The 21,580-nt window shown below is 43.6% G+C and overlaps 1 protein-coding gene across 1 annotated transcript; it reads left to right on the top strand.

The window, feature by feature from the left end:
• Nucleotides 1-4,051: 4,051 nt before the first annotated feature.
• On the top strand, nt 4,052-21,580 carry LOC148686708 (keratin, type II cytoskeletal cochleal-like). The gene is made up of 9 exons (XM_088661238.1): nt 4,052-4,726; nt 6,205-6,419; nt 8,691-8,751; nt 9,308-9,403; nt 13,035-13,199; nt 14,973-15,098; nt 17,360-17,580; nt 18,626-18,657; nt 20,321-21,580. The coding sequence occupies exons 1-9, from the start codon at nt 4,157-4,159 to the stop codon at nt 20,644-20,646; spliced, it is 1,812 nt and encodes a 603-aa protein (XP_088517364.1). The 5' UTR covers nt 4,052-4,156; the 3' UTR covers nt 20,647-21,580.

The raw sequence follows: 21,580 nt of genomic DNA on the forward strand, positions 1-21,580 counted from the left end.
AGGCTAAAGAATCCCCAACAACCTGAGCAAGGCAAGAAAATGAACACATACAGTGGTACCTTGGTTTACAACCATAATCCGTTCCGGAGGTCCAGTTGTAAACCAAAACAGGTTGTAACCCAAGGCGTGCTTTCAACAATGGGGCCTCCCCCAAAAAAGGGGTTGTAATCCAAAACGGTTGCAAACCAAGGTACCACTGTTCTCCCCCCCCCCCATTTCCTGCCAGCATTGGTGTAAGTCTTACCAATCACCATGAATGAATTGTTCTAAAAGAGCAGCCCTGAATCTGATCCACCACCACCCCAACTCACACAAACTCACCCATTTTGAGCTAAACTGTTATATAAAAAGAATAAATATGCAGAACATTGCTTAAAAGGTCAGATGCGTGTATTTGAAAAACTGTCTGATGTTAGGGAACTTGCACTGTATAACAAACACTGTACATGTCTGGGTCCTCATGAATGCAAATGAATGTATGTGCATGAAGTTTTCAGCTATGGCAATGTATCAAAATTGCAAATGGATTCGTCTAAACCTATTCTGATGCCATGAAAATCAGAAGCAGGAATAACACTTAGAAACAATAAAACAACTTATCAAATATCAATGTATTCGCTCTCTCTTTCAGGGTAGTGGGGAGGAACAAATAGGACGTGCCAAAATGTACTGTCGTTTTGTTGTTGTTGTTGTTTGTTGTTGTTTTAAAAAAGCAGATTCAAATGTACAGTGGTACCTCTACTTACGAATAACTCTACTTACGAATGTTTCTACTTACGAATGGAGCTCCGTCCGCCATCTTGGATGTGGTTTAGATAGGATTTTTTCTACTTACGGATTTTTAGATAGGGTTGCTTCTACTTACGATTTTTTTCTCCCAGTGCATTCCTATGGGATTCGACTTACATTTTTTTTTTGACTTACAAATGTGCATTCGGAACTTATTAAATTCGTAAGTAGAGGTACCACTGTACAGTGAATGCATGCATGGGTCAAAAATGAATCCAACTTTAAATAATGTTTTCAACATTTGCGTTGACACCTTCCACAAGGACTAAGGAATGGCTCAGAGTGGTGGGAGTGTGCCAGGATCACCCAAGGAGTAATGCTCTCCCAAACTTGTACACTTCCAGGATTACAGTACAGGCTTGCCCATGCAGCTGAAACAGATTTATTCTAAATAATACAAACAGCAATCAAACATATCCTCCTTCAATGAGCCTCGGGTGTGAATGACTCATGTTATTGATGGTGTGCAGGGACAGGAATGCCTGGAAACAGAACGAATTGTGCAAACATCAGATTTTTCTGATTGCTGTGCGAAATGGAATTGGCCCTTGATTCAGGTTCTGTCAAGTCTCTTGATAGTCTGGAAAAAAAGAAAAGGAGGCGGGGAGGAACTGAACCGAAAACACCACCCTAATCTTGGAAAAGTTTCCAGCAATGGGACAATGCTGGTGCCCTTCAGCTGTTCAGTCTGGATACGATCTCTGGGCTTGTACCATACAGGTCTGACTGTGCAAGCTCCTATTCCCATGCTGTGACTCTGCCAATCCTAGTCATGCTGTGCAGTCGTCAGCTCTGTATGTAGCGACAATGAAAGCAAGGATTGTCTGCTTGAAACATGCTGACCCTATGAGTTACAAGCTGCTCTGCCTCTTGGATAGAGCAGAATTGCTTCCATTGGGCTCCATGGTGGTTCCCCATGCAGATGTTGACCAGGTAGAGACTTGCTTAGCATTCTTGTGGCCACATAAACCACAATGAAGCCCAGTTGAACAGAATAAAAAAGGAAGCATTAAGTTCAACTAACACAAGATCAAGCTGTCAAATTGCTCGGTTATTGGTATACATCCATAAGTGGATTTCCCCCACTTTCAAATATTCTACTCTCTTAAAGGATGAGAAAGCCAAGGTCAAAAATTCCCCTTGAGCAAGGATGCACATGAAGTGCTTTCTCACGGCTAATAGCTTGCACTTAGTGACCTCTACACTGCAATTTCCTAACCACTGATTCTGAAACCTTGCCTCTAAAGCGACTTTGTAGTAATTGGTTTAAGAATTACATGTACTGTATAGTTATAGATTTAAGAACCCAACCCCACCATTTGCTCTGATGCTTAATTCTTAAAACATACTTAAAATTGAGATTTTCTACTGACCTCAAACCATTACACATATTTTGGAAACATAATTTCTAAAATGCAAGAAAATTGAGTAACAAATACAACTGTATTTAATGTGTAATGTTGACCTGAAATGGGGGTGGGAGATTTCAAACTGAACATTTTTGTGCAGATTGTTTTGTTGTTCTTGTTAATAATTTTTCTTCTAAAAAATAAGAGACAGTGTTGGATAGTGGTTAGAGTGTTGGATTAGGACCTGGGAAGACAGGTTTCAAATCGCCAAACAGCTGCAAAGCTCACTGCATGACTTTGGGCAACTCACTGTTTCTCTGCCTGACCTAGAGAGGAGTGTGGTCGGGATGAAATGGGGAATCTGGCAGAGCCACATATGCCACCTTGAGCTCCTTGGAGGAAAAATAAAATACTGAAATGTTACAAAATACAAGAAACTATAACAACATAAAGTAAGGCACTTTGGGAAAGCAGATGTTGGTGGTCTCAATTTGCTTTTAATTCCTCCCCTCCCTCTCTGCTTGCTTCTCCACCTAAAGTCAGAGAAGAACTGATACTTTAACAAGAGGAAAGACAGAATAAGTAGGATCTATTTGTATCAGCATATCTTGGTTGCTGCCTCCAGTGATTTGGAATTTTCAGTGATGGGGTGTTGTCTGGGTGGTAGTTTAATGCCAGGGAGGGGAGCTCTGTAGACAACCAGTCTTACACAAATCGTTTGCACTGACTCTGCTCTTAAGCCCCCTTCCTGTCTTAAAATGCTGTATGCCTGAGCAAAAAGCAATGTTAGAATTCGCTTGGTTTTCCGCTCTCGGGAAATCTTCCAGACCAGCGTTAAGGAGCTGCTCAGCTTACAAACATCTTTGAATTATAATGCAAAGATCTATAGCCGCATGTGAAAGTTCCTCTGCCGTTACAGTACAACAGTTGAGGCTTTAAGGCTGCAATCCTAAATATGCTCACAAGGGACTTATGTCCCATTGAACACAATGGGACCTACTTCTATGTGAGTGAGCATGCATCACTGTTAAGCAAGGGGCAATCCGGTGGATGGCTTCAGAGAAAGGATAACCTCATTCAAGCATCTGCTTAGCCTTGACATTTGGGTAGTTTATCTTTGTCTAAGGAGCAAAGCTCACTGGCAAGGCATGTCCATTGCCTGCAGGACATCTCTAGTTTAGTCCTTGGATCCCCAGGAAAGGATTTCATTCGACAGGGTTGGGTAAGACCCCATAAAGAGGATGCCAGTCAGAGAAGTCAGGATTGAGCTAAATAGACCACAGCTGTAATTCAATTGCCAGGCAGCCGCAGTCTACTTCACAGAGTTCACGGTGCTGAAAAACTACATTCCTACATCAAAGCTCCGTTGTCAGTACAATGTTGTTTCAAATGACAAATCATTTATGCACCTCCACCTCCACCTCCAAAAAAGCCAAAAGAGGGAACAGGAGACCACCTTTGCAGGCAGGCAGTTGCTTAAAGTTTGCTCCCATCTCACTGAAAACCATAAGACGACTCCTGATGGAGTCATGAAATTCACATGGCTACACTTTGCGGTGATCTGTATCTTACAGTGTGGTCTATATCTGCCCTTGTGCAAACAGGCTCTGTTGGAGAAGGAGGCGGGTGGCAATTGTGGTTAGTATTTTCCACAATTATTCTTATTTCCCTTTTCTTTTCTTTCTTTTCTTTTAACGAGACGCATAACTAAAAATTAAAAGGGGGAAACGTCTATCGTTTCATTGCAAACAAGTGCCTCCTCCCTCCCCGCAATTCCATACTACTGCCTTAAGTAGGTGTGTTTTAATGAGACAAGTTGCTGCAAGGCATATCAAGATGATGAGTAGATCAGGTTGCCTGAGATCCCGTGCCAGGTTATTTCCCAAGCAGATAAAAGGGGAGGTCTCTGGCTCCTCTATATCAGAGGGGTTCCGTCTTCTCCATCCTCTGCTCTTCCCCTGCAGCTCTGCTTCTAGTCAGAACCCTTTCCTCGCATTTTCTCTCTGAAAGAAACCATCATGAGTTTCACATCTTTTCGTTCATCCTCCGGAGGGGCAAGAAGAGGCTTTAGCTCTGGCTCTGCAATAGTTGGCGGCGGCGGTGGTGGTGGTGGAAGATCGGGGTTCAGCTCCTATTCTGTTGCTCGGGTTGGAGGAGCAAGAGCTGGAGGAGGTGGCGGCGGCGGCCTTGGAGTCGGTGGATTTGGCAGCCGAAGTCTGTACAACCTGGGTGGAAGCAAGCGCATCTCTTACGGTGCCGGCATGGGGGGCTTCCAACCTGGTTTCGTTAGTGGCGCTGGTGGGGGAGCTGGGTTTGGTTATGGTGTTGGTGGCGGTGGCGGCTTTGGTTTTGGCGGGCCTGGGATGGGAGGTGCCGGTGGTTTTATGGTAGGTTCTCCAGGGTTTGGTGGAAGAGGTGGCCCAGGGTTTCCAGTTTGCCCACCTGGTGGCATCCAAGAGGTGACCGTCAACCAGCACCTCCTACAACCCCTCAACCTTGAGATTGACCCAGAGATCCAAAGAGTCCGCACACATGAGAGGGAACAGATCAAGACACTCAACAACAAGTTTGCCTCCTTTATTGACAAGGTAAGTACCAGAATTAATACCTTATTGATACTTCTTAACCACTAAGGCACTAAGTTGCAGGTCACCAAATCAGGCCAACAACACAATGGCTCTTTAAGATGGTCTAGATCAGAGGTAGTCAATGAGTTAGCCTCTAGACTTTGTTGACTTCCAAATCCTATCAGGCTCAGCCAGAATGGCCAATGGCCAGGGATGATGGAAGTGGCAGTCTAATGGCAAAACGAGGGGCCACTGATTCCTTGTCTCGGATCTAAAACCTGCAAAAGAAGGAAAAGGTTGCTGTTCCATGAGGCTGTGTAGGAGTATGTTTAAGAGTGATTAAGCATTCTAATTCTTCCTAGAGACATTGTGTGCATGCAATTGTTGAGTAGATTCATTGTTAATGGCTGGGATGGCCAGCCACGCATTTCCTGCCATACTGTCTGTGCGGATACTGGCTGAGTGAAAAAAAAAAAACCTCTCCAAGGAAAATAGAGAAGTTCCCAATCATGGAGAAGCTGACCATCTCTAGTCTCCAAAACCAGTAGTGGGGAAATGCAACATGAGTGAAGTAGTCTAACTCTGGAAGCCTTTGATTGCTTCTGAACCATCTGTCACAGAGGCTTGCTTTTGGCATCCGTTTCACAGTCAGCTCCTCAGTTGTTGGAGCTGAGCATGCTCTCCATGTATGGTTCTGTTAATACTTAGAACAATGTGACAAATCTCTTTTGCAAGATGGCAGTGTGATGCCATTGAGGTTAGAGTGCAGCTGGTTAGAGTTTTTTTGGTGTATAACAAGATCTAAATGTGATAAAGGAAATCTAATACCCTATTATTATTATTATTATTATTATTATTATTATTATTATTATTATTATTTAAAGGCATGCCAATAAATATGCATATAAAAAGTACACAATTTTTTACATTACTTGGAGCATCAACTCCTCCCTCATGATTCTAGGTCTATATTCTCTGGAGTGACTCTTGATTGGTTGGTTGATATTAGTGCTTGCTTGCTGAGTAGCTGGTAGTAGTAGCAAAGTGTCTAAGCAGAGGTTGCCAGTCATTCCTGCCAGTTTTCACCATCCTTACCTGATTTTCTTGATCCCCTGTCCTCTCCTTGCTCTTTCTCCTTTTTATCCCTCATAATTCCTTCTGTTCTCTGTCGTACCATTCTGGCACATTAGGGAGCAACATAAGCAAAAGAGAGCTTCCTGGCCAAAGGAGCTTACCATCTAAACTTAAACACTGAGGTGAAAGAGACAAATGGGGAGAGGAGAGGACAAAAAGGGACAGATGTGAGGAGATGCATTTAGGCTTCCGTTTCAGCTGGGGGACAAGGACTAAGGGGTTAAGGCAACATCTTCATTGAACAAGGGTGGGTCTTCACTTGTTATCTCCATCTATCTCACTGGACAGCTCATCCTTTTCTGTCCAGCAGATTTGTGGATTGCCTACATACGCACCACCAATGCCTTTGCCATTCCATCTTGCAGGTCCGATTCCTGGAACAGCAAAATAAAGTCCTTGAAACCAAATGGGACCTCTTACAGCAGCAGGGGACAACTGTTCGACAAACAAGAATTGAACCCATGTTTGAGAGTTATATCAACAACCTCAGGAGGCAGCTTGATTCTATTTTGAATGAACGGGGAAGACTGGACTCAGAGCTGAGGAACATGCAAGACATGGTGGAAGACTTCAAGAACAAGTAAGAACCTGTCTTTTCCAATTCACATAAATAGGAATATTCCGTCTAACCTCCGTACAGAGAGATAAGGGTAACATTTACTGCTAGGGGTTTGGCCCAGGCCTATGCATTTGTTAACCCTGGAGTTGATCCCATTAAGTTCAATGGGTCTAACTCCCAAGTAAGTGTGGATAGGGCTGCAGCCTTAGATATGGTAAGAATCTGAATGCTCTTATAGGCTAGCACCTTCTATTGGTCACTGGTCAAGCACACTGGTGAAAATCCCTGTGCACGTCCATGGAGTCCTTTGATCTGGAGTAACCTGTTTTGTGGCAAGCAAAGTCACTCCTTTTCTTTCTGGGAGCCTTGGAGAACTAAACTTTACCTTCCTTGAACATGCAAATAGAAGTGCATGTTTATTCAGGTTGACTGAGTAGTATATGGCTCTGTAAGTTATTTCCACATGCTTCCTTTTGTTTGACTAAACAACTGTTCTTGAATCTGTATAAACTTTCGTTGGCTAAGGCTTGGCAGAATTCATGGGTGAGGCTAAGGCTACATTCCCCACTCCCATTTACCTGGAAGGCAAACTAAATGACCAAAGATATGTCATCAGAGCATTCTAAGGATGAACCTGCGAGATGCAAATCCTTCCTGTCTTTCTTTTGTTCAAGTCGGCTCCACCCTGCCCAGCCAAAGGGTTCACTTGGCCCTAAGTCATGAAGTTTCGTAAAAGGGATGCCTCTAACACAGAACCACAGTTCCTCTTGCCACACCTAGTTAAGCAATCAGAGATTCCATTAAACTGTACAGTGAATTAGCATCACATCATTGATGCCGTGGCACAGAGGTCTTTTCTTTCAACAGGGGCATCTACTGCCTTTCAGAGCCATTTTACAAATTTAATGGGAGCAAGTCAGTATATATGCTCAGCTGGGGTCACCAGCCAATCCCTGGCTCTCAGTGATATGTTTCCAGACATGTGGCTGTTTTATTAACATATTAGATTTTTAAAAAAACATTTTTAAAGGGGGAAATTAGATGTATGCCAAAAACGTGTAAGGTGCATGAAACAGCCTTTCAGTATTGCTTAAGGAGTGAATGTGTGCCTCCTCAGAAAAGCGTTTGCAGAACAAATTGCTTTGTATCTCCCTAAGTAGTCTAGCCAAGCCAAAACTCAGGATGGTTGAGACATTCTTGCATTTGCATGGGAAACCTACTTAATTCACACTTCTAGAACCAACATGCAAACTGAAACACAGCCGCCTGTCAAATTTTGCACTTCTCTGAATTTCACATTGCAGTTTTCTACCAAACTATGCATGTATTAGGGAGAAATGTGCATAATGACAAAAGTAATCGTGAAAATAGCATACCAAGATGCATTATACTCTGGAAAGTTGCTTGCAAAAATGTGTACATTAAAATTGAATACAAAAATGTGTTCATTAAAATTTGCTTTAAAGTGCATACAGATTTTCATGACAATTCTTTTTAATGCAAATTGCTGTGGAAGATATGGAATACTGTATTTAGGATTGGAAAAATGAGGAACCTTTAGAACAGAATTTGACTAATTCACCCACCCCTCTGTGTAACTGGGTGGGGCAAGTAGCAAGATGGCTTGGGGGTTGAAATTGCTCAGAGAGTTGAGTACTGCCATTTTTGTCTACTCCTGCACATTGAACTACAGTTCCCAGGTTTCCCTGTGGGAGGATTGCTAAACCAATTTAAATCTATAGCGCAGGCTTTCCCTTCAAGTGCTTGGAGAATTTTCTGTTTTCATATTTGGCTTGACATTTAAACACTGTTGCTAATCCATCCTGCAAGAAGGGTCAATGAATGCGTATCCAGCAGTTAAAGGAGGAGGGTGGATCCTGACAGCCTGAATGTAACACATCCATTGCAGGCACACATTTCTTCCACTAGCTCTCTGCAGTAGTGTAGAAAAGAGCACAATAAGAAAAGCATGAGAGAGGCCATCAGGAGACAACTGCAGCTGGACATTAAAAGCATGATCCTGGTAATCTATCGACATGCTGTGGAAGTCCTCCAAGGAGAACTCCATGCACTGTGCAGATGGTGCTTCTGCAAGGGTTAATAACCTGGTTGTGTTGAGCTTCAATGAGATAATTTGGCAGCCAATCACTTTGAACCAAATGCCTTGGTGAAGTGTGAACTCTGAATAGAATGGATTGCTCTTGACCTCCTCATGCTTTCTTTCTGCTAGCTATGCTAGGTTCTCATCCTGAAATGTACTGGTGCTACCTTTGCTCTCTGTTGCCCCAACAGATATGAAGATGAAATCAACAAGCGTACCGGTGCAGAGAATGAATTCGTGGTGCTGAAGAAGGTACATTTTTATTTTATCATTACAATATCTTAAGCAACATGGTGCAATGATAGGGAACCTATGGTTCTCCAAACGTTGTAGTCAACATCCTTGGCCATTGGCTGGAACTGGTGGGAGTTGGATTCCAACAACATCTGGAGGGCCACAAGTTCACCATCCATGGTCCTGAATAATGACCAGCTGCTCTGTGCTGAGTCAAAGTGTTGGTTCTCTTCTAACACACAACTTCCAGGCTTGATTGACAGATCTTTGCTATGACATAGTACCAAAGAGCCTTCACCTCCAGAGGTTGATGGTGACAGAACTTGGACAATTTCTACATTTAATAATGCTATTCTGCTGTGGCCTTCAGCAACTGCTCAATGCCCATGTTGTCCAGCCAAACTTAATTTTAAAAAATGAGGGGCAACGTTCAATGTCTGCAATATTGGATTCTTCATGAGATTAAACAAAACTTGCCTGATTTGCTGCATTGTTTCAAAAGATGCTTCTTCTAAATAGCTCTTATTCTCCCCATCCCTCAAAAATTACTGATGTTTCTCATGTTTTTTTGCAGGATGTTGATGGTGCCTATATGAACAAGATTGAGCTCGGTAGCAAAGCAGATTCTCTGAATGACGAAATTCTGTTCCTGAAAAACCTGTTTGAGATGGTAAGCACCAGAAAAAAATCCCCTTCTAGAATTGAAATGAACTTCCTAGCCAGTCCAAGCCATTGAAGCATCTTGTCCAATACTTGCTTCTCCAACTGGCGGTATGTCTGCCAGGTGCTTTCCAGGTCCTGCCAGTTGGAGATACCAGGAACTGAACTGGGGACCTTCTGCATGGAAGGCCTGTGCTCTACCCCTGTGCTATCCTCCCTCCACAAAACATAGAAGCACTGAGCCAGTAGGTGCTGGGAACTTCAAGCAGAATTCTGGCTTCTCTAATTTGTATGCATCCTCAAGCAGGCAGGAACAATATTGGAAAGCTGGAATTACGGAAAAGTTCACTGGAAACAGACACATTTTCAAACTGTGTGTGTGTGTGTGTGTGTGTGTGTGTGTGTGTGTGGTGTGTGTAGAGACATGTTTTATTGTAGCTCAGGCAGATGAAGGTATATATATAAATATGATCATAGGGCTAGGAAGCTGTTCCACTAGTTGCAGCAGAACATTTTAGAAGGAAAATGAATTCAGATTTGGACCTTCATCTTGAAACTACATTTCCCTTTCAACAACAGCAACAAAACCATTCTAAGTTAACATTACCTCTTTACACAACATAAAGAGGGCCATCTAAAAAACAAAATGCTAATGGAAAAGCAAAAGGAGGGTATGGGAGGGAACTCCTGAGACATGCAAATCACATGGGTTTGTTGAAGCTTGTATAAACGCATCACTCATTTAGATACTCCACTGTGGAAGATTTCATGTTGCATTTTCTGCTGGGAACGTTACATTTCTCAAGGAGGTTTTGGGGATTATTATTTTTTTTTGTCCCCACCTATCTTTGCTGATGCATTTGAATAGATTTTAAAGCAAGCAGAGACTTAACTTGGCATCAATTATCACATCTTGTGCAATGTATGAATACTTTCCTCCAGCTCTTACTGGAACAAGACAGGGAGCTGTATTTGAATAACGCTTCTCCCTTGGGGAAAGTGTCTAGTCTGGGCTTGATGTTTGCAAGCCTTGGAAAATCCACCTCTGCTCTTGGCTCAAGATCCAAGTCATATTAATCACTTTGATTAGGAAACTTTTTTTAATTTTTTTAAAACTGAAGCTTATTCAATGCAATTTGAGTTCAGCTCCCGGCAGTTCGGAAGGAAGATGATAATGATAATGGTGGTTATAATAAACTGATAAGCCACACATTAGAATTCAGCAGTGGTGATACAAAACCACAAGTTTTTTTCTATCCCCATTTAACCTCCACTGTCAGAAGTTGCATGTCTCTGGAGGGCATTCTTTTTATTCTTCTTTATTAAGTTTCCATACTGCTCTCCATCTCAGGATCACAGTTTACAATATAAAAACACAATATAAAACACAAAAATACATAGCACAGTAACAAACAAAAGCAATGCCCCTACCCCCAGTATTATTATTTATTACTGGGAATTATGGGTGGTAAGAGTGATGTTGTACTGAGATGCATTTTGCAGGCTTCCTATAGGTATCTGGTTGGCCACTGTGAGAACAGGATGCTGGAATAGGTGGGCCTTTAAAAATTGGGCCTGATCCAGCGGGGCTCTTCTTATGTTCTTAGCCTTTAGAAAGAGCAAACAGAAATAGTACTTTGGCTTGTCCTGTCTGTTCTGTGTGTGTCAATGTATAGCCGAGCTGAGGATCAGACTGCAATTTTCAAAACATACCAGTGTTCCTCACAAAATAAGACACCGTCTTATATTTATTCTTCCTCCAAAAACCACACCACGGCTTATTTTCAGGGGATGTCTTTTTTTTTTGGTTAAGCTTTTTTATTTTTTACCGGTATTAAGCTTTCAGAGAGTTTTGCTGGGTCGGGGCTCCGTGCGGCGCGCGCTGCTGCCCTTGCCAGGTCCTGCTCAGTCGGGGCTTGGCGCAGCGCACACTGTGCCGAGCCCCGACTGAGCGGGACCCAGCAAGGGCAGCAGCACATGCCGTGCCGAGTCCCGACCCAGCGGGACCCGGCAAAGACAGCAGCGTGCGCCGCGCCGAGTCCCGACCCAGCGGAACCCAGGAGAGACCCGTGTGCTGCTGACCTTGCCGGGTCCCGCTCAGTCGGGACTCGGCGAGGTGCGTGCTGCAGAAGCACCATGCAGACCTGCTCCCACCACTAACAATACCCCAGTACGTCTTATTTTTGGGGTATGTCTTATATTTTATTGCCTCCAGAAAATCGTGCCATGGCTTATTTTATAGGCGCGTCTTATTTTGTGAGAAACATGGTATATGGAAGGTTTATGTCTCAAAAGGGGAAGATTTGGTAACTGCAGAGTTATTTCATTCATGCTGCAGTTCAAAGTGTCAAAATTCAAGCAAAGTGGGGGACAGTGATGCAGTTTGGTAATTTTAGACTTTCTGTGCTGAGTGGCGTTATTGGGAGTGAGTCCTCTAGACAGTGGTGTGTAAGATGGTCTTGCTATATTTGGGGTCCTCCGGCACATTCTGGCGAGTGGGACCCCAGGTATCTGTCCCTGCACTGACTATGCCATTGGGCAAAAAAAAATCTTCCAGAGTTTCCAGTTTTTCATGTGCACTTTGGTCACCATCAAAACAACAGCTTCCTTACAGGAGGCCAGCTTTTTCATAAACCAAAGTTTTCATAATACTGTGTTAGTAGAACTGGCACGTTGTCCTGTTTAGTTTGCACCCATGTCTGAAAGAATGCGAAAGTGTTTGGTCCTGATGCCACAGACAATTTGTTATGTTTAAGCATTGGTGGTACCGGCTGGAGATGCCGATCAAAAAGCAGTTGGTTCATTGGGCTTTGATGAGCATCACAATGTTACAGGGGTTGAAGATGCATATACGGTATATATATATCTGCACTGGCTATCCACATAAAAAATGGGTTCAATGTGGGGATCTCCTTGCTCAGTCAGTACAATTACCTAGATAAAGGTAAAGGTAAAGGGACCCCTGACCATTAGGTCCAGTCGTGATCGACTCTGGGGTTGCGCGCTCATCTCGCATTATTGGCCGAGGGAGCCGGCATATAGCTTCCAGGTCATATGGCCAGCATGACAAAGCCACTTCTGGCAAACCAGAGCAGCACACGGAAACGCCGTTTACCTTCCCGCTGTAGCGGTTCCTATTTATCTACTTACACTTTGACGTGCTTTCAAACTGCTAGGTGGGCAGGAGCTGGGACCGAGCAACGGGAGCTCACCCTGTCGCAGGGATTCAAACGGCCGATCTTCTGATCGGCAAGCCCTCGGCTCTGTGGTTTAGACCAGTGGTCCTCAACCTTGGGCCTCCAGATGTTTTGAGACTAGGCTCAGTGGTTTAACCCACAGCGCCACCTGGGTCAGTCAGTACAATTACCTAGATAACAACCATGTTAAGTAGGCAATTTACTAAATACATTTATATTGCCTTCTTTCAATACATTCCAGAATGCAACAAAATCCACCATAGGGAACACTGGAGGGTGAAAAGTAGAAGCCATTCAAATCAGAGTATAAATGAACATGTTTGCAAAAAGAAATTCAGGCTTGGAGGATTTACAGAAGGTTTTTTATTTTCTACATTCAAAACTGTCATGTTCCATTGCTTCATACAATCAGACACATTTATTTATTTATTTAAATCTTTGCAGGAACTAGCTAATATGCAGCAGCAGGTATCAGATACCTCTGTTGTGCTGTCAATGGACAACAACAGAAGCCTGGACTTGAACAGCATCATTGCTGAAGTCAAGGCGCAGTATGAAGACATTGCCAACAGGAGCCGAACCGAGGCTGAAAGCTGGTATCAAAGCAAGGTGAGTGGCCACTCAAGGACTAGGAGTTACCGCTAAGCTAAGCAAGTTTTTGATAAAGGAACATTCCAAAATGGCATCACCCAACTGCAAGCTAAAGCAGTACATGGATAGTCAATGTTGCTGTTGTTAGACTCCAGCTCTCACCAGCCCCAGTGGCATGGTCAAAGATCAGGGATGATGGGAGTTGGAGACTACAACACCTAGAGGACACCACACTGGTGACACCTGGTCTGCCACCTCAGCCAGATTTTACCTCCTAACTCATTGACATGATAAACCAGACAGGCTGGAAATACTCAGAGATGCTCTTGGGTTCAACTTAAAGTCAAATTTGAAGCAAATGTGAAGCGTCTTCCTCAGGAGATACATCAGTCAGATGCTCTAAGGAACTTCAAAAGATTTGCAACATGTATACTGTATATTCGCAACACTTAAAAGAAGTGTCAAAGGCTAGGAGAGTGAAACGGTTGAGATTGGGGTGGAAATGTGCCCCCCTTTGTTGTCCTGCTGCTGAACAAGCCAAGCTAGAAATAAATAGCTGGAATTATAAACCACGGCAACACAGATACAAAAAGCAAATAGGAACTTGAATGTATCTTGACAGTCTAGGCAGAGCAAAGTAAAAGGTGTGGCAATGAGATTCCATTCCTAAAGTATTAATGGAAAGGAGACCTGAATGAAGAGTGGCTTAGCAAATAAAACTTAGCAAATCCTCCCCCGTAACATCTTGGCAGCTTTCTTCCTCTGTGGTTGAGCTGGCCCTACTATTAAGTAGGCAGCTGCCTCAGGCAGCAGATTCTGAGTGTCATTGAAATGGAGCAAGTTACTTCGTTTATTAAAAAATTTTTTTTTACTAGAAGAGGAGAAGAACCATTTAGATTTTCCACTTCAGAATTCAAAATATCTCTGGCCAGCCCTACTCCTAAATGGCAAGCGGATCTCTTGTTTGTAGAGGGCAGGTTGAGGTTCATCCACCAGCCCTATCATAGGTGCAGCTTCATCCAGAAGTAATGCTTGACTGATACATCTGGCCTGGTGACTCTGCAGGCCTCCTGCAAAAGCTGAGCCCTCACTTCTCAGATTTGCTTTTCAAAACTGTGTCATTTGATGCAAGACAGAGATGTATGGAACACCCTGAGATTGCTAGCTAATTCCCTTTCTCAGTTGTGGCTGCCTCAAAGGGTTAGCAAAAGACATAGGTAAAGGTAAAGGGACCCCTGACCATTAAGTCCAGTCGTGGGCGACTCTGGGGTTGCAGGGCTCATCTCGCTTTACAGGCCGAGGGAGCCGGTGTACAGCTTCCAGGCCATGTGGCCAGCATGACTAAGCCGCTTCTGGCGAACCAGAGCAGCACACGGAAATGCCGTTTACCTCCCCGCCTGAGCAGTACCTATTTATCTACTTGCACTTTGACGTGCTTTCGAACTGCTAGGTTGCCAGGAGCTGGGACCAAGCAACAGGAGCTCACCCTGTCGCAGGGATTCGAACGGCCGACCTTCTGATCGGCAAACCCTCGGCTCTGTGGTTTAGACCACAGCGCCACCCGCGTTCCAGCAAAAGACATATGCAATGACAATTGATCACACTGAAACCTTACGACTCTTATTTATCTATCATCTGAAAGTCAGTGTCCCAGCCTCCCTCAATCTGGTGCTCCTTTTGGGGCTACATTTAGTTCCTGCTCCCACCTGATTTCCCAGCTGTGTTGTGGGGGCGACAACCATATATAATGGATAGGATTCTAATCCTTCCTCCTTTTCCTCTGAATATTAGTATGAAGAGCTACAGGTCTCTGCCGGACGCCACGGTGATGACCTTCGCAACACCAAGCAAGAAATTTCTGAGCTTAACCGGATGATCCAGAGGCTGCGAAGTGAAATTGATGCCTTGAAGAAACAGGTACAATCTTTTTATGTTTGGCATGCAGGGCAGACCAGTAGCTGCTTCTGTTTCACAGAATAGTAATTGTGTAGCTGCTAACTCACTTTGGGCAAACCAAGTCTCCCTCATCAAGGTCATACCAGGGCAAGCACAAGACAGGGCACTAGCCAAGGTGAGCCCAATGTGGCAGTGAAGGCACTCTCCCAGGCCACCTCTCCCAGAATGTCTTGCTCTGAGAAAGAAGCTCCTTCCCTTCCTCAGAGTGCAGTTGAGTGGCGAAGGATGGGGAGGTACGCTGTCGCTGCATTAGCAGTGGCAAAACAAGAAAGGCAAGCAAAGTGGGTACAGAAGCAGCAGGCAAGGAATGGAAATAGGGTCTGGGAGTACTAATTTGCCCGGCTCCTTCTCCTCCTCTGAAACTGGCTTTAGAAATGGTGTTGGTTGCTATTGTTGGTGCTGTTTGTAACAGAGGTTTAATCATCACTATCAGTCCGTTTCACTGTGCTGATAGATATCATGGATAATAATACAGCTCTCATTGCACAAATGCTACAGGGAGTCTATGCAAGAGAGTGGAACAAACCATAAATTAGTTGTTTTACAGTATCTCCCAGGCATTGCCAAGGCGAGGAGGAATCTCCTCCTCCACATTTCCCTAGGTACCACACAGGTAGACAGTGTACTGAAAGAGTCCACACCCTACAAAGTTCACAATAGGTGTGTGTTGATATATTTCCTTTATTGTCAAGAAAAGAAAAGAAAACCTAATTATTATTTATATTGATCACTTGCCTTTTAACCCACTCTTAGGGGATGGGCACTGCAAAGCAAAAAAAAAGGAACAACAGCACACAAAAAACCATATGTAAATATGTATAAATATATATAAATGCACAGAAGACATGGGGTATAGATATTTGAAAATGCTTACAATCTGAGCATTGCTTTTGGAATTACTGCAGGTATGCACATGGAGGCATGCATGTGGGGAGCGGGGAATTAATACAGTGTATAGTGGAGGCTGTGCTGAAGCATCATATTTCTTACATGCAAAAAGTTGCACTCAGCCTCACTGCTTGGGGACAGATCTGCCCTCATCAAATGTAGGTTTATTTCTAGCACTGCAGAAAATGGGCAAAATGAACAACAACACCCCCACACACACACACATGCTCGGGTGCTTGATAAGGCACCCCTAGCATGTGTCTACAATGAGTCAATCTAGTTATTATTATGGTTTTAGATCTACACCTTTTCACCAGTATCTTGGTAGGAGATGCAATTGTGCACGCAGTGTCCATACCTCTTGGTTACCTCTGCAGGTAGCACAAGCTGCACGGAGCATCTTGTTGCATGTGAGCATGGCCATTTCAGGGCTTGCATCAGAATTCATTGTCCATTGGACTTTCCTGGGATTACTCATGAATCATTAAGGGCTGGAAGGAGCATTTCCCCTAAAACATCAATTGTAACAGTTTTCATGCAGAAGTCGTCCCGTCCCCGTCCCCCCGTCCCCCAGCCACACACACAGCAACCATTCCGAAAGTGCTCCCCAGGAGCTGCAGTCAAACTTTATTTGTAAAGCACTCCATGGATTCCATTAGTCCCATTGGCAGATTTGGTGAAAGAAAACATCCAGATCTTTGATTGCACAAATCCTCCGCTTTAATCCTTGCACAACATTGGCTATTGGCTGGAATATCTGGAGCCACTGTTCCTGCTTTGTCCTGATTGATGCAGGAGAATCAAAAACTTTAGAAGCTAACTGGGTGAAGCAATTTTCTTCTGGTGCAGGGAAGAGGGAAGATTGGACCATAGTGATAATGCCCAGAAGTTGCAATTATTATTTATTGGTGATGGTCCCAAAAACTGTCCAGACATTGCAGTTACTTATTATTAAAGGTAAAGGGACCCCTGACCATTAGGTCCAGTTGAGGACGACTCTGGGGTTGCAGCGCTCTATAGGCCGAGGGAGCCGGCGTTTGTCCACATACAGTTTTTCCAGGTCATGTGGCCAGCATGACTAAGCCGCTTCTGGCGAAACCAGAGCAGCGCATGGAAGCGCCGTTTACCTTCCCGCTGGAGTGGTACCTATTTTTCTACTTGCACTTTGATGTGCTTTTGAACTGCTAGGTTGGCAGGAGCAAGGACCGAGCAACGGGAGCTCACCCCATTGCAGGGATTCGAACCGCCAACCTTCCGATTGGCAAGCCCTAGATTCTATGGTTTAGACCACAGCGCCACCCATATCATTAATAAATAAATCTCCTTGTATGCAGTGTGCCAATCTACAGGCTGCCATTGCTGAAGCTGAGGACCGTGGGGAGCTCGCCCTCAAGGATGCCAGGCATAAACTGAATGAGTTGGAGGAATGCCTGCAAAGAACGAAGCAGGACCTGGCTCGGCAGCTCAAGGAGTACCAGGAGCTGATGAATGTCAAACTGGCCCTGGACATTGAAATCGCCACCTACAGGAAGCTGCTAGAAGGAGAGGAAATCAGGTAGGCCGGCAGCAGCAACAAATCTCTAGCAAAAATGCCCTTGATGGTTATCTCCCCCTTTTAATAGAATCCGTCGATATTCATTTTAAATTTCTCCAAAGAGAACATTCTGAGATCATCTCAATTCTAGGCAAAAAATCACACCCTGAAGCTAAAAGACGGTACTGATGGATTTGCTTGTAGTGCCAGTAAGGTTCTTGGCAATCCAACCTCAATATCATGTCCTTGTGCAGTTGTGTTTAGGCACTTAGTCGGGGCTACCCTCAGCATTTGTTGGAATGTGATGGGGAAAGAATACTTGTACAGTATAGCAAGGAAGTATAACAGCCTATGATCCTTTGAAAGATTTTGGACTGTAGCTCTCATACCCCCTGATCATTGCTCATGCTAGCTGGGGAGGATGGGAATTGGAGTTCAGTTACATTTGAAGAGCCACAGATCCCCTTTGCCTGGTTTAAGGAGACATTTGCCTTTTCCAGCGGGGCCATCTGGTCCCATCATTATATATGCAATAACCACTGTTTGGTTTAACTGTAGCTCTTTGCGAAGGTCTTTTGAGAATGTTGGTGGGTGACTTTCTCTTACTGTGATTATTGTGGGGGTTACGCTCCTGTTGCCTATTTTATTGTTACTTTTAATCTCTCTCTCTCTCTCTCTCTTTCAAAACTGATGACTGCTTGCTTTAAATTACCTGTCCTTAGCTGCTTAGAATAGAGGGAAAGCAAATAAATGCTTAATCAATCAATAAATCAATCAATTAAACATACAGAATTGTGCACATATGCATTCCTAAAGCAATTGGCAATATGACCAAAAAAAGGAGAATGAGCTGACTTTTCTATGGAGGGGTTTGTTTGTTTTTTGTCTTTGTTTTTTTAAAAAAAGAGCTGTGTGAATATGCACTTTTAAGGAACAGATGACTCCTCAAGAGTTCTACCTTCACAATAGCTCCTTGATTAGATTAATATGTGGGACCTAGTTTACTACAAGCTGAGTAATCCACCGAATTAATTATACCAATTATGTCCTCCTTTCATCTTCCTAGGTTGTCTGAAGGCCCTGGAAATGTGAGCTACTGTAAGTACCATCTCTGTTTCTGGATTTGCTTTCTGTTTTTGTGTATTTACAGTACTTACTTCGCCAAACCTTTAATAGGCATTACAAATATAGGCCATCATAAAACATCCCTATATAAAATTTTAAAATATATACCAATAAACAGCCATGTAAAAATATGTAATGAGGGATTTTCATTGGAATTTCTTCCCGCAAAATAGTGCCATTCACCACTCTATGAGATACTGTTGATAAAAACTCAGCCACCATTGCAGTTAATTCCGAGTTAATATCAGACAGATAGAATCTGATATTTTCCTTGTGCCGTGATGTTAGACACCCAAAACAGCACACATTTGCATAGCCGGTTGCACCATGGACAGTAGAAAAGACTGTGTTCTACTGTATCTGGCACATTCAAAGAACATCTGCAATGTCTGTCGTTTCTGGGGATGTTTAAATATCTGTCCTTGACAAAAGCTGAGGGGAAAACATTCAGTTGGGCTAACATAGAAGGCTCTGCTTTGGACTGGAATTATTAATTTTGAAATACAAGTGACCCTGTTATCTGTTGTACTTAAACCATAGAACTTGGGGAGCAAATTTCATTTCCAGCTGACTTGATGTTTTGTTTTTCCATGTCCCGTAATCTGATTTGAATATTACGATAAATATATTGCTCACTTGAATTATACAAGAGTTCCAAGTCAATACCAATGAATCTGATTTTGCTATGTAAGAGTTGGAACCACCTGGATTTCTAAGAGTCCTTAAATAAGTCAGAAAGCAGACTCAAAGGTTGCCAATGGCAACACAACCAGTATTTTATAGTGCTACCGGTAGCCCACAACCAATATTCCATCGTGTGTATACCTAGTTCTGCACACATCATCTTATACTTGATTGAACTTGGGAGCCCCAGGAGGAGGAGGAGGAGGAGGAGAAGGATGCTTAATTTATTGTTTATACTCCGCCCATCTGTCAGGGTTTCCCCAGCCACTCTGGGCAGCTTCCAACAAAATATTAAAAATAAATTAAAACTTCAGTCATTAAAAACTTCCCTAAAGAGGATACGTCTCAAGAAACTTGAGTGTATCTTATCTAAATCACTATTATCTGCTTGTATCCATATTGGGATCCAAAAGAGTAGCTGGGACGACACTTTAGCTTGAAAAATTTGAATAGCAGGTGGTATAAATTGGTTACCATTCTAAAAATAAAAGTGAGCTACAGTGGTACCTCTACTTACGAATTTAATGCGTTCCGAACGCACATTTGTAAGTTGAAAAAAATTGCAAGTCGAATCCCGTAGGAATGCATTGGGAGAAAAAATTCATAAGTCGAAGCAACCCTATCTAAAAATTCGTAAGTAGAAAAAATCCTATCTAAACCGCATCCAAGATGGCGGACGGAGCTCCGTTCGTAAGTGGAAACGTTCGTAAGTAGAGTTATAAGTAGAGGTACCACTGTACTGGTTTTTGTTTGCTTAAGGCAGTGTTTCTCAAACTGGGGTCCCCAGCTGTTGTTGGACTGCAACTCCCATCATCCCTGGCCACTGGTCCTGCTTGCTGGGGGTGATGGAGACCCAAGTTTGAGAAATATAGGTTCAACGAGATTCTATTGAAATCATGGCTCTTTCAAAGAGACACAAGGAACTTAACTTTCCGTTGTTAATATTTTCCAGCTGTGGTCAGCAGCACCACAACCTCTGGCTACGGCGGCGGAAGTGGCCTTGCGTTAGGAGGAGGACACGGTGGTGGCATGGGAGGAGGCTTTGGACTCGGAGGAGGTGGTGGCTATGCAGTTGGAGGTGGTGGAAGCGGCTTCGGCGGTGGCAGCGGCTTCGGCGGCGGCAGTGGCTTCGGCGGCGGCAGCGGGTTCGGCGGCGGAGCCAGTATGGGTAGCAGCTACAGTTCTGGCGGGGGCCGGGTCTCCTCAAGTGCAGGAGGAGGAAGCTCCAGTGTGAAAATTGTATCAAAAACCACTTCGAGCAAGAAAAGTGTCTATTAAAAGTGTTAACTCACCACAACCACAACCACTTCTGAAATGGCAATGAGCGTTGCCACCTGCAAATCGAAGCTCTTCAGCCCACTGTGTAAATAGCTCAGCAAAGCTCTTCCCCTCTGATACTGTCACCTTTTCCATTTGAGTTTGCCTGCAATGTGGATCCAGACATTTGCACCCTGATCCAGCACTGCTGACTCGGATCGCAGATTTTTGCACCTGGATTAGCTGCAGCCAGTGGGCAGTGAGCTCCTGTGCTGACAAATCAAGTGAGCCATCCGTAGAGCTCTTTAAACAAACATCTCAAAATTCTCTACTAAGCAACAGGGTCTCACTGTTCAGTGATTGCATGATTTCTCCTAGGTGTGTGTAAAAAAAGGGAATACCATTTTAGAAAAGTTCGTGCAGTAGATGGTTAACCTTAAATACATCCTTAGGTCCTTTGGATGGCAATCGGATTTAAGCTTGTACTTAAAGTTAAGTTCTTGGTTGAATTAACAGCTTTCAGTGCTATGCTTAATAGACAGCTAACATCAAAGCTTATGGGAACTTCCAGGTAGACAGGCAGCACGAATCAGCCTGCACACACACTTTCTGAAATCTCTCTCCTGTTTGGGCATGTTCTTTGTAATTTCAAATGGAGACAGTGGAAAGCCGTAGTCCCGTAAAGTCATCAGATCTTGCCAAAAGGAAATAGTTTTGAGACACCAGTGATAAGATCTTGTTCTCACCCTGTGTTGTAACATGCACAGAGCTTATTTTTTAACAGCAAAATTGTATTTGGTGCCTTCTTTGAAGTGAAATCAAAATTGGAAAAGGTGATTGCTTATTCTGCTGCTGCTGTTTTATGAACTGTAACACTGAATTCTAATGCTTGATTCTAATGGCTATGGACCCATGCATGGCTGCATGACAAATAAAGAGCAACTGTCATTTTTAA

This window comes from Zootoca vivipara, chromosome 2 (assembly GCF_965207765.1).
Source record: "Zootoca vivipara chromosome 2, rZooViv2.hap1.1, whole genome shotgun sequence".
NCBI classification, from domain to species: domain Eukaryota; kingdom Metazoa; phylum Chordata; class Lepidosauria; order Squamata; family Lacertidae; genus Zootoca; species Zootoca vivipara.

What these genes read in the sequence shown, in the direction of transcription:
- LOC148686708 (XM_088661238.1), top strand. Translation starts at nt 4,157, where the DNA reads ATGAGTTTCACATCTTTTCGTTCATCCTCCGGAGGGGCAAGAAGAGGC. An exon ending in AATTCGTGGTGCTGAAGAAG is followed by an intron (nt 8,752 to 9,307) that starts GTACATTTTTAT and finishes GTTTTTTTGCAG; the next exon opens with GATGTTGATGGTGCCTATAT. An exon ending in CCCTGGAAATGTGAGCTACT is followed by an intron (nt 18,658 to 20,320) that starts GTAAGTACCATC and finishes AATATTTTCCAG; the next exon opens with CTGTGGTCAGCAGCACCACA.